Source organism: Channa argus, chromosome 11, assembly GCF_033026475.1.
Source record: "Channa argus isolate prfri chromosome 11, Channa argus male v1.0, whole genome shotgun sequence".
NCBI classification, from domain to species: Eukaryota; Metazoa; Chordata; class Actinopteri; order Anabantiformes; family Channidae; genus Channa; species Channa argus.
In genome coordinates, this window is record NC_090207.1 from 11,474,583 (window position 1) to 11,488,383 (window position 13,801).

General features: G+C 39.0%; 1 protein-coding gene across 4 annotated transcripts in view; it reads right to left on the reverse strand.

Annotated features, from left to right (window-relative positions):
* The window catches only part of grid2 (glutamate receptor, ionotropic, delta 2), a 443,522-nt gene that overhangs the window by 30,913 nt on the left and 398,808 nt on the right, over nucleotides 1-13,801 (reverse strand). For all 4 annotated transcript variants that reach the window (XR_010915583.1, XM_067521709.1, XM_067521712.1 and 1 more), the window contains one exon: nucleotides 4,613-4,779. Coding sequence is in view for 3 of the 4 variants with exons in the window: in XM_067521709.1 (XP_067377810.1) it covers nucleotides 4,613-4,779 (167 nt within the window). In the remaining variant the exon portion in view is untranslated. The remainder of the gene's footprint in view (nucleotides 1-4,612; nucleotides 4,780-13,801) is intronic.

Below are 13,801 nucleotides of genomic sequence, written 5' to 3' on the forward strand. Positions count from 1 at the left end.
GATGTTTTATAGGGATGTGGTGACAATTGGTTTTATATACATGTTTTTGTTCTGATAAGTGTCTGTAGAACTACTCAACAATTACCATAAAAGGAGAAGGCTGGAGGCAGCAGCCTGGGGGGGCAAAGAGTATTCTGCCCAGCAACAGAGGCTTGAAACTCTGTTGGTGGACTTCTCTCTTGCCAGAAAATAAAACCCTTAAAGACAACCTTATGGATGTGGAAGCTTCTTTAATGATTACACTCAAGGTGTCTGTGACCAGAAATTGTTGAATTTGCCAGGACAATTTGGCGTCACAAACAGGATCTGTGAGCGGCCGCTGGAGTGAACAGTAGTTTGCATGCACCCTGGAAAAGAAAAACTCCAGCCTCAACCTCTGCTGCAAGAATGAGCGAGAGACGGAGGGCTGAACACATACCTCCTCCAGTTGCACTCACCAGATTCACAGACTTAATACTGGTCCACACGGATACCAGGTGAGTCGTAAAGAAGTTTCTAAATGAATTCTATTGAGCTCAGGTTGCCATTCTTGGTTGAACTTATCTGATCAAATCAGGCGACTCATTAGCTAACAACTCCTAGTTAGTTGGGGAATATACAGTAAAGGGCAGCATCCAAGTTTAAGGAAAGGCCCACAAACAAAGCTAGTGTTGGGGAATACTGGAAGTAAAGGGGGATGGGACCCTCAAGGTCTGAAGTGTCTGAAAATTTGGAATGAGGATTTTGGCTTTTAGGAGAAAATTGAAAAAGAAACTGAAGGTTAAAAAGAGAGTCTCACAGAGAGACATACAAATGTGTGACTTGCATGAAGAATTTCGAAATATGTAGAAAAACCAAAGTGGAGAATAGAGAAAGAAAACAAGTGCAAAAGCTCATGACTACTGCACCACAGAGAACAGATAATGCTGCATTAGAAAAACCAAAAACACATATACTGCTATTGTGGCTTCTCTCTATCCAGACATTACAGCGCTAAAACTGGACATCAACTTGGAGTCCTACTGGTCAGTTCCGCCACCGGTTCAAGGAGGACAGCATCCAGAACCTGATTCAACCACCTCTCCGCCATCATCTTTACCCACTTCTGGGGCATCTGGTTCGTCAGGCAGAATGCAGACCTGATCAATGAAAGGTGAGCCCCAACAAGGAGAATTTAATGCACCTATGGTTGAAGTGGCTGGTCCAGAGGGACTGCAGCTGGTCTTCAGGGCCTGGACTGATAAAGACGTCTGTGCAGCAGGCAGTCACCTGTCTAAGCCACCTTGCTAAGGAACTTCAGATGTTCTGCAGAGACTTTAGACCCACTGGAGCAGATTTAAGATGGCTCTTCACAATGAAGGCAAAACCATCAAATCTGCAGAAGGTCATGGCAAAGCTGCCACAGTCCAACTGCAGATGCAAGAACCCAAGAACCCTGGGACCATGGTGACAATGCTGAAACACACCTCACAAGTCACATTGTGAGAGGACTTTTGCCTAACACTGCTGCAGGGTTGCACAAGACCTGCATAGGTGTAGATGAAGGAGCAAGATTGGAAGTAGTCAGAAGACATGCAAGCTCAGACTCAATCTCACAAGAAGAAGAAAAGCAGGGAGGAGAAGAGTCAACGAGAACTCCAACTGGGAACTTTTACACTGCTAAACACAGTGTAAAAGAGGGGAGAGGCCATGGTGAACATCGTGAGAGCTGGAGAGACAGAGGGCGAGGAGCCTGAAGAGGCATTGACCTTAATGCCCTCAAAGAGGCCACAGGTCCAGAGATCATTCTTAGAAGACGAAGACCAGCGAGTTTGATAGACCCATAACTAAGGTCTGTCTTCTCCAGGAATCAGAATGAGACAGTGGTAAAGACTGATCTCCTACAGTGTGTTAAGTGCTGGTAAACTCTGACACCAGAAGAAATTAGAGAGAACCCCATAGAAGAATAGTCATGGTGTTTGGAGGTTATTGCATTATTTGTTTTTGTGTTTGTGCAAAGTAATTTAGTAACTGGTAGTGGGACCGCAACAAGGTAGAAGTGAAGGTTCAGCATGTAACTGTGGAGGCCCACTGTTTCTTATCGAGTTCTGTGGGATTATCCATACTTTAAGAAACTTGTTTGATAAAACTGTTTTGTGAACGTGTTCGTGAAATTAATGTTCGTAAACTTGTATTGTAGAATTCGTCCGTTATCTGCTAAGTTTAGAAATACAACGATTACGTATTGTGTAACAAGTGAACTTATTGTTGGAACATCAAATACGAGTAAGTTCGCCTCTACAACAACATCATGGAGCAAAGAGTGAAAATTCTCGTGCCATGGATACTGCTGATGTACACCTTAATCCTGTGTGTCACGGTACTCTGGTCGCATGAAACATGCCCTTCATGCAGGAGCTTTGGAAGCAGCTAAAGAAGAGATATTAAAGAATCCCACAGTAAACCTGTGGGTGATTTATATGAATTTCACTGCAAAAAAAGTGACAAGTTTTTCTTGCGTAATGTGTGCAGCTGCAAGACCCTTCTTATTGGAAAGTCCCGTCCTCTTTGATAGTTCCCAATGCTATCAGCAGATGCGGCACTCATCCACCAATTCAGGGAACCAAACATGTGCAGGTAATTCAAACTTGACAGGAGAAGCCAACTGTGACTGGGAAGTTCTACACATGATGGGGTCAGGAGAAATAACAGACTGGGGCATCAAAGGAATCACAAACCAAAAAATTCCTGAGCAGGCCCTATCTCCGTATATAATCTGCTCCACCTGCAGATTTGAACGTTTCAGCTGAAATACGCCAAGCAGCAAAGATCAAGGACATTTTCCTAACTCTTCCATCACTTGGCAGCTTAACAATGGTATAATGAATGCAACCCGATTAGGAACCAATTTTTCATGGACCCCAAAAGGTGGCCGTTTTCCTCCAAAACCTTATTATTTAGCAAATCAAACACCTGCCTTCACAGATATCTGGTGGATTTGCGGAGAAAACCACAACAGACTTTACCCCAGAACTGGACAGCAACATGCAGGCAAGTGATGTTTGTGTCACCAGTGAAGGTGGGAGTTGAACATGATACCTCACCACACTGCAGGGGGAAGTGCAGTGCTCCTAAATGGTCATTTGATGAGAAATTTTACATAGATGAGATTGGGGTTTCTAGAGGGGTGCCAGATGAATACAAAGACAGAAAACAAATAATTGGAGGATTTCTGTCTTTTTTATATTGGTGGTTTACTCTTAATAAAAATGTTGATTGGATTAATTACATATACTACAACCAACAGCAATTAATAAAGCACAGCTCTGATGCTATCGAGGGCCTGGCACAGTAGCTGGGACCCACTTCATTGATGTCCTGGCAGAATAGGATGGTCCTAGACATGCTCCTTGCTGAGAAAGAAGGTGTTTGTGTGATGTTTGGAGACACATGTTGTACTTTCATTCCTAATAACACCGCCTCTGATGGAAGTGTCACTAGAGCCCTAGAGGGTCTCAAGTCCCACAAGGAAGACCTTGTCCTAAACTCCGGCGTAAATAGTGATTGGACTGATCACATTTTGCTTAAATGGAAACCTGTTATACGGTTTCTGGTACCATCTATACTTGTTGAGTTTGCAATCCTTGCATTTTGCAGATGTTGTATTATCCCACGTATAAGAGTCCTAATTATGCGTGTCACAGAAAATGCTGTAAAAAAGTATTCCTCTCACACACAGATTCTGCTGATGAAGATTCCTGTCTGTAAATATGGTTGTAGTATTTCCTAATCTATGCTTAGCTTGGGGGGGGGTAAAGAGTGTTCTGCCCAGCAACCGAAGGATATAAATTCATGTTTGACACATTAAGTCCTTAGAACTGCACTGGATGGAGGCTTAAAACTCTGTTGGTGCACTTCTCTCTTGCAGAAAATACAACCCTTAAAGTGGAAGTTTCTTCACTGATTACACTCAAGGTGTCTTGGACCAGAAATTGTTGAATTTCCCAGAACACTCACACTCAGTGTAAATAACACACATTTCATCCCCACACACATAAAAACATGTTTCCATCTCTTACAACAGTAACAGCACCGACTATTTGTCATAAATAATGACAAATTAATTTGGGCATTATATATTTTTTGTTGCTCCTCTTCACAACATGGTCTAATCAGTCCTTATGTGGCCTAATTGATCTCTTAAACTGAACCTATAATCTGCGGAATGAATGAATAGAATACATTCAGTTACTGTGTTTAAACCAAGCAAATTTTGTTTTATGCTGCAGAATACACAAATGGCTCATGGTGAGATAAGGCAACCTGGGTCCACACAAGCTGTAAAAGCAGCACTTCCCCTTACCTCAGGAAGATAGATTCACAATTTAATCTGCTATTTACTTGGTGTCTGACCTATAGAGCAGATTCTTCAAGCACTGCAAAGGGGCAAACTTTATGGGAGCAGCCATTTTTATTTCACTGAAATGAATTTGGAGCAGTAATAAAATACTTACATGACCTGTGTAGAAATAGGACAGAATATATGAATTAATTTTTTCATAACTTTTCTCAAGAGTTGAGGATATTCCTCTACTGAGAAGTGAAGACAATACGACTGAGACAAACAGCAGTTGTTTACTGTTATGACTCTTACCTCTGGGAGAAAATGTCCCTGTAAGGGCTGCCGTGCTGCATGGCGATACCATAACCACGATCGGGTGCATTGCTGCTAATAGTGTAGAAGGAGCAGTCCTCGTCATTATTAGCTACGTACTCCAGCACCGCTGCATCCCACACAAAGCCAAACCGGCCATACTTCACCTGAAAGAAGACATTTTCACACGGTTAACAAGGCGACATCCTACAACATTCTGTAACAGAGTTATCAAGAGAACGAGCCTTAAGGTTGGCTTGTCGTTTCCTTAGTAAAAACACTATTCAATTTGGCAAACGTAAGTGGTGGCATATTTTATCACATATCAACTGCCTGTTGTAGACTCACACTTTTTTGTAGGTTGCCCAAGACGTTAGGATTATTTAATATGCGTGGGATCCATGTGCATTTAATTAGCTTTTCCTTGGTTACTGTCACCAAGTGACAAAAGTGAATGGAAGTTGAGTTTAGCTTATCCTTGAACTGAATACATTGTGTGTCTTTATGGATCAGCAAAAGCCATGATTACATTACCACAGGCACTGTTGAGGTGGTTTACAAGAGCTAATTCACCCAGGCACACAGATATTTCCTAAGCACGGTCCATATGCCTTTTTAGCTGCAGCAGTGCAGTGCAGTCTGGCACCAAGATTACACTCTTCATCTTCTGTAGGATGGCAAACTTTACAGCTCGGCAATTTTACTGTTTAATATTCCCTCTTGACTGTGTTAATGCCTTGTTGGCTCATCTTTATCCCACCCTGTGTGGGTATGTGGTGGATAGGTTTTACATTTTATCCGCATGTCCTTGTTTTGTATGTGTGCCCAAAGTGTAGGTAGGTGTAAAATGCTTGCTTGCAGTTCGTGCTTGGGAAAAACCTGAAAGTCAAAGTGACTCATGATAAGAATCACAGCACGTTTTAGAGAACTGTTAACAGTCAATAAATCCAAATTTTCAGAGGAAAATGAAACAAACAACTTGCCTGTGATATTCACATCATGACACCTACTGACAATTCACTGTAACACACGCAAACACTCTCCTTCTAATACATTATTTTGTGTCATTAACTTTAATGGAGCTTTATTAAATTTTTAAACCACTCTGTCTTTGCTGTGTGTGCTTGTGTATGTGTGAATCCCCTCAGCTGGCCTATGTGTGATGACTAATGTCTGAGAAGTGACAAGACCCTCTGATTGGGTGATTTCACAGTCTGCAGTCCTCTGAAGTGTGCATGCGAGTGTTTTGTTGTGTGTGTGTGCGTGTGCTGTAATTCACTGCAGGGCATCAGAATGGTTCATTCTGTTCTTTATAACCCTAAAAAACAGTGGAAAGCCCGCTTTATTACTTTGAAGAATAATTTTATGGCTTTTCATTATTGCTTTTGAATTGAAAAGATTATAGGCTTTGCATTAAGGGAATTAGTAAAAAATCTGTTTCGACAGCTTACAATAGAAAATTAAGGACAATTTCTTCACTATATTTCAGTGGAAATGGCAGAAATTTTTTTTATGTAAAGTACTGTATGTGAAGACCAGATTTCACTGCAAAAATTTCTCTAAAAATGTTGTGCATTGTGAAAGCACAATGCACAACATTTGTAAGAAAGTCAAAAGTAGGGGGTTGTGGTAAATCGCAGTGTTTGAGTGCTTGACTCCTCAGAGTAAAAGTGAATTACAGTCCTTTAGCAGTATACAGTATCAGTAACCTGCTTAGATTATGACAACAATTGGTAAAGTTTAGAGAAATTATTTTTTTTCCAAATACAAGTGAAGATGATGACGTGAATGCATCAACGATTCCTTTGTTTATTTTTAACATTCTAAAATTTACATCACTTTTCATACATTTTAAAATGTATGAAAACAAGTACCTAAACAGCCTCAGAAATTTGTAATCTAGACTTACAGTAATTGTTAGTTGAAACTTTCCTACGTGGGAGCGGGGTTTTATTTGCTTGTATGAGAAGGTAGAGACAAACAACATATATGGGTGTTTATGTTGGAGAAGCTGTTCTGCATTATAAGCAGGTCCAGTCCAGCAACGTTAAAGCTATGCTGTGTTATAATTGGAATATGGCAGGTCTATAAAGGAAAGAACATGAAAACAAGTCAAAGCATGATTTAATTAAATTAAACTAAATAAAATAATGATTATAGCAATGCAAAAATAGCATAGAATCACTTAAAAGAAATTACCACATTGAAAATGGCATTGAAGCTTATGAAGGAAAAGCCCTTGCCTGTAGTGAAAGCTGGGTTTCATAAAGAGACAGTGCATCTATGATGGAGCTGTATCACAAATACTCTACATTAAAATTATATATTATATATATATTATATTTTTGTTGTATCATCTCAAATTTGTATCTATAAGTAAGAAAAAAAGAACACAACTCCTAACAGGGACATGCTGCAGGCCAGTTGGCCCCTGTTGCCCTTCTACCTTGTATTGGGATTATTTAACCAGTTAACATGAAAAGGTTTGCGACCATCTAAAGTCTGGGAACTTTGGAGCTGCAAAACACAGTTATGAGCCAGAACAATCAGAAGAAGCCTTTGCTGTTCTTTTTCTCTGCCCATAACTAAGAGCGTGGTAAATGAAGTAGAACATTGTTTTGCTTCTCTTTTGTCATGGTATCTTCTTTCCAAACGCACAAGCCGCACTACTGCTTTTCGAGTCTCAACTCTTACACTTGCTATCCTTACCCTTTTCATAACAGTTGAGAAACTGAGTAACAAACAGAGAAAATAGCACACAAAGTATTATTTAAAAAAAACTATATACAACAAAACACATTCTTATTAAAGCTAAATAAATATTTAAGCTTTCCAAATTTAAGATTTAATTCCATCCAAGTAGAAACTAAAAGTTAAATGAACAAGTTATTAACAGGCCACAGTATCTTTTTTAATAATGTGAAGCACAGCATGACCTGAATACTGTAAGAACTGTTTAAAGTGTTTGTATCTAACTTAGCTAGTTGAGCTGCTGCGTTAGGAATGAATTATTCTGAACATGTAAAAATAGAGACTGAGATTTGGCTGCATGGGCAGCCACCAGAGTTTACAATATCTCTGGGGAGTTTTCTGGTGGAACCGTATGAATAGACAGAGGTAAACAAAACTGTTAGAGCAGAGGAGGGGGACTGGAATATTTTACTTATTTTCTATCATCACTGGTTCACACATCACCAAAGTGCAAATACTAAACAAGTGATTTTTGGCTTAACATTAACATATCTGTACCTGCATTGGGAAAAGTATTTTTATTTATTATTTTATGGTGCCAAAGGTTAGTAATTAAAGATGGAGAACTAAAGAAGATGGTTTGAGTGTAACAAGCTAAAATGTTTTAAATTAGATCAATCTCATGTATAATATCTCATGCTTAACATAACCCAGCAAGTAGCATTTCAGAGTTGCAAATAAACCCCATATTACTATTAGATGATAAACAAGAGGGATTAATACACTCACAGCTTTATGTGGACAGTGGCCAGAGAACATTTTAGTTCTTTTATTCTCTGAATGTCTGTGGGGTGTTTGAGCATAGATATCCAACCTTAAAGTCCTGCTAATTTTAATAACAGCAGTTGTATATATTGGCCTTTTCAGAATGAAACTGAGGTTTCTATTAAATGTGTTCAGTCTGAGCTCCTTAAACTGCTGGAAAATGTCTGCACTGTGAGATTATTTTACCATGCATGGGCAGTATGTGCTATATATCCAAGCAACACTCACTCAACCCTATCTGCTGCATCTCAAACCTGTCCTTACACATATTACACAAACACACTGTTAACATGCACACACTTTGCTTCTGTTCTGTGTCCAGGGCTGTGACTCTACTTGTGCCAATGTAATTATCAGAGGCTATTTTCCTGTGAATCACTGAGACACTTTGCCAGTTGTCACACGCAGATATGCATACAGCCATATGCAAACACAGACTCAAACACATTAGCACAACTCCTTCCAACCCCACACACACCAACACCCCCCCCTTATACATTCACCAGTGAATTCTAATCATTGCATTGGACTGTTCTCTCTCGTGAATGTGACATGGGCAACGCAGTTAGATCCATAATCACTAAATTACAATTCAACGTAATGACTCCAGTTTCTAATTCCCATCCGTTTTTCATGGGAAGGGGAAAAAAATTAGAGTAATTCCATTGCTCTTTCATTGCCTATATTTTATGCGTCTTGTTTATCAGGATGAAAAGGTTCTTTAAAAGGTGGAGCTCATTGAATAAAGCCATAACTCCACTGAACCATGAGAGTAAGCCACTTTTGCTACGTTCTGATTTGGGTTTTTTTTCCTAGACAAAGGGGAAATACACAGGGAATAGACAGGGTTAATTTATTAGCTTAATAATTGTTTTTCTTAAATTATTAATCTTTACTAGTATTAGTATAAGAAAAGGTGATTCTAATGTTTTTTAAAATGAATGAGATGGCCTCATTTTATAATGCACTCCAGCACAACTCCACTACCCACTATGACCTCAATAATAAACAGAGTAGATCACCTTCACCTTTCTGACAATTTCAACTTAAAAACGGAAATATTATAACATTGTAAGAGAAGAAATAATGGCAGAGCCGCTGTATTGGATTGCAATTACATTTACATTTAGTCATTTAGAAGAACAGATAAACAGAAAAACGAACTGTATCCTCAAGATGAGTTTATATACTGTTGTCCATAAAGTTGGAATGATTTGGTTTTTAAACACATTCCTCTTTTTCGCAGAGGTTAATTGTGTTTTAATTTTCACTGTTATATGTCTGGAAAAGATTGATCAGTATTCTTTTGAGAAGATATACACTTTATCTATCAAGAATAAATCACATAATAATTTCCAATAATTTTAAAAAGAGGTCAAAAATATTTTATTCCAACTTTATGGGCAACAGTGTACTTAATTTGGCTAATACAACTTTCTCCAGATTCCCAGTTATAGTATGTTGCAGAAGTGGTCCAAAGAAAGTACCAAACGGTTTTAAGCGTTCCTTCTAACTCATCTCTGGTTCAAACAGCTTTGCCTCTGAATCAAAACAGCTAAAATACTCTAGGGTCCTCTCTCTCCCAATAACTCTTTTTCTCCATCCCTCCCACCCTCTCTCAGAAAGATCTCTTCAAGGGCACCCAGCATGCACATAGAATAGTTAGATTCTTCATCTAGCTCTAAATTTAAACTCAACAATTTCAAAACCCGCCTTTTTTCTCATCTATAAATTACAAGTTAGATTACAAACGCTTTTAAAGTGGCACATAACAAATTGTCCCCTAGTGTGATGCTAGATTCATAAATGTTTACTATTTAGCCTTAAAGCGATGGATGCGAAGTGTTTTATACACAGTAGGTTCTGTACTTTGTTCTCTCTACTGGGAATACACTGATAAAGTGGCTCAGCAGTAAAAACTTTAGATGAAGACTCATGGCCATAATAAAGAAGGACACAGTTTTTATTCATGCATTATTTTATTATTAAGCATTATGTTATCCACATGGATTTGTGGTGGCTTGCTCAAAGGAGACAACACAGCCCATATCCATTACTTTTTTAATCTACCAGTGAAATAATTAGTTTTAAACAGAAGGAAATCTGCTTTGCAGCAAAGAATTCAATTTGTAAAACATGAATGTGGCAACAAATTGATTCTAGTTATGGAATTAGACATCGCATATCTGAACTTAGTGCTCATTTGTAATGACAGGCAGTTTAGTCGACAGAGTGTAAAGTTCCAACAATAATTTTCGGCTGACCCTTTTCTCAACTGCTGCATAGTTAGGATTGGGCAATCAAAACTCTTTGTCGAGGTCAGTTTGTGGTCATGGTCATTACTGACTATTTCTCTGCAGAATTTTTAAAGAAATTGTTTCCCGGCAAAATAAACGGAACTGAGGAAATGCAATGCACATTTTCCATCATCACGAGTATAACTTTGATCCAAGAATTGCACTATTGACTGCGTTTTTAACAGCATAGGGTCCTAAAGTAGACTTTCTGCAGACTTTCACAGAGTCTGCCTACTGTGCGGACTTTACCAGACTTGCTCAAGGAATTATCCATGATCAATATCAATATGGATGTGATGATGGAACAAATAGGAACGTGATAATTCTGCGCTAAAGGTTTATTCTTAATAACCTGCAAAAAGTGAACATGTTACAGCTACTATGCAGTGCAGCAAACCAGGATATGTTGTGTGTTGCCCATATCAATACCACTGAGCTCTATAAAGAAAAATAACTTGAAATGAGTTACAGGGTCATAAATATCAACAACCAGCCAACAAAATTTAATTTAACTTTATAGATATGAGTGTGGGGCTTTTCAATATCATACATTTAGAATGTGACTAGCTTGAAGTGTGGTTTGAATTCAGAAATTTCATCAGTGCCCAACGTATTTTACTGTCAAATCTCACTCATCTCTGTCGCTCCAAACATCGTCGCTAAGGGCCCGAAACTGTCTCCCCACAGCCCACATACTGCATACTTCTGCATGTGTTTTATTGCATCACCCTCCTTTGACTTTGATTTGTTTGATTTTCTTTGACTGCTTGATGTGAGACGGGGAAAAAAGCAACAGCCCAAAGACAAACTCAAACCTACTTCTGGCTGCTAGCTCCGAATAACTAAAACTTCTCTCAATTTGTAAACATCATAGAAAGTCTTTGCTTTTTGCCATCTCTGCTGCTCTTAATCTGCCTCCGCCTGCCTCTCTTACACACACACACACACACACACACACACACACACACAAAGACGGACACACACATGTCAACCATGCCCCTACAGAACTACAAACATCTTTGTCTATCCTTAAGCAAGCTGGCTCTGTCTCTTAGCTTTTTACCTTTCATACTTTTTTACTTGCATCGCATGAGCCGTGCATCTTTTGTTTGGGCCTCATTTGACAAATCAGAGAGCATTACAATGAGAGGCTGCTCCCCAGGCAAATATTCCCTCCAGTCTGCACTAGCTGGTTTCCAGCAGATACGTGAAGATCTTAATAAAGATAAGATTAGGTGCAAACAAATCAATCAAGGCAGAGAAGAGAGACAGGAGCTGCATCAATATATGTGTTGAAGGTTGTTTCAGGACAGTTTCTGCTAAAATGTATGAGGACAAGATAGTAGTGGGTGTGGTACCTAAATTAAAACTGCTGCTAAAATAATGTAATACTAGACTACAAATGTGCAATAGCCACTTCATGTTAACTTTTGGGGGCTGTATATTGGAGTTGCTTATGCCATTAAACAAAACAGCATATAATTTTAAACAGGGCAATAAAATAATCAAACTCAGAAAAAGATAAATGCAATTGTTAGGTGTTTTCTACCCATTAACCCCATGACTGGTAGACAACCAGTTAACCCCCCAATTCACAGCTCCCCCGCAGTTAACAATATTTTTTAATAACACCACAATTGCTTTTTTCTTCTTATTTGGGAAGGTAGCACTCAAATAGTGCTATCTTCTCACATACCACAGTCAAAATTACTTTACTTGTCATTTTCCCATGATCAATGAGCAATCATTTCCTTCTTCCAAGGAAAGAAATACATAAAAACGATTAGGGCCAAATCTCAGATAAGAAGCTGGCACGAAGGTGCAATCAGTCCTTCATGATGTGTTCTGACCGACTGCTTGCTCTTGTGGCAACGCTCGCCTCCATCCCCTGAGACACAATTTGACAACTTCACTCCCTCTCTTCTTTTTGTTTTCTCTGTTGTTTAATTACCCTCAGCTGTCATTAGTCCCCTTTGTTTCTTCAAGAAGGAGCAAAAAAAAAAAAAAAAAAAATTGAAATTAATCGCCTATTGCTACGCTGTATGCAAATCTTTGCTCAGACCCCGTTAAGCCGATGAGAGATGTGATAGTGGAAGAGACGAGTAATTGGAGACAGATGTTGGAGAGACAGATCATCCGAAACGGATCAGTGAGCCAAAACTAAGACGCCACCCTTAATAGGATCTGGCAGAAAAATTATTATTTCTCTCTGTTTCCTTTTTATCTTCGCTTTGTTCAACTGTATTTTTCATAATGAAGTCTTGTGCTACATTTGCTTGGCTGTGTAAAATATGAATCATTCCTTAATCAAGAGTTCATCCACTTCTGGGTGTCTACCCCAGTGCCTAGAAATACAACAGCAATAGTGGAAACTACACCGTCTTTTACCGTATTCACCTGTACTGTATTGTGCACTATATTTAAGCCCTCACTATCTGTAGCTTTCCTCCACTATACAAGTCGTGTTTGTTCTTGCACAAGCCTATCTATCTCCGGCTGATGCTTTGACTCCACTATCTCTACTGCAGCCTTTTCTACTCTCACAAAGTTCAAGCCCTTCCATGCCATATTCATAAATAAATCCCCCATTTTCCATCCCTTTCAGCCCGTCCAAGGCACCCATCAGATGCGAATTAACATTTGCCCTTATCCACTTTTCGCTAACTCTAGGCCAATCCCCTTTGTGTTTCTGCCAAATGCTTTGTCTTTGGCTACGTCCTCTCACCACACTGCTGCCTTCTCAGTGGCAGCAGACTTTGGTTACTACCCTATTCCTGGATTTCACCTGGCTAGGGCCAGCCACATGTCTACATATCTGCTTAGGGTAAGCTGCAAATCAAATGTTGGCCCTTACTGGCTTAAGTGACTGTATACCAGTAACAAGAAAATTACCTGGTTAACTGTCTGCCCTTGATTCTTGCAAGTTCTCAAAAACATGGCAGTAACAATAGGCCACTGCCATACCTATGCTTGAAATTAGTATTTCCACATTAAAACTATTTTTAATTGCATTGCAAGATTTTGTCTTCCCATCTGCAAAAACAATCAATCTGCTATTTTCTTTTAATGTGTTTTTTTATTATTAGTTCATTTTTCTGAAGTTGTTTTTATGGTCTGGTTTTATTGAAAACCTTTTCTGTGAACTAAATAATCTCACTGCAAAATATTAAACTCATTCTATTATGCATGAAGCAGCTTATCTGATGTATTGTACACGGTTGTTGTACCCAAGTACATCATAAAAAAGGGCATTTCAATAAAGATGGATAACAATTCTTCTCTTCTTCTGGTTGAGAGGTTAAAAACACATAGCTACAAATAGTCACTATAGGAGGCTTGGGAGAAAATTACATGTGGAGAATTCATTCAACTGTGT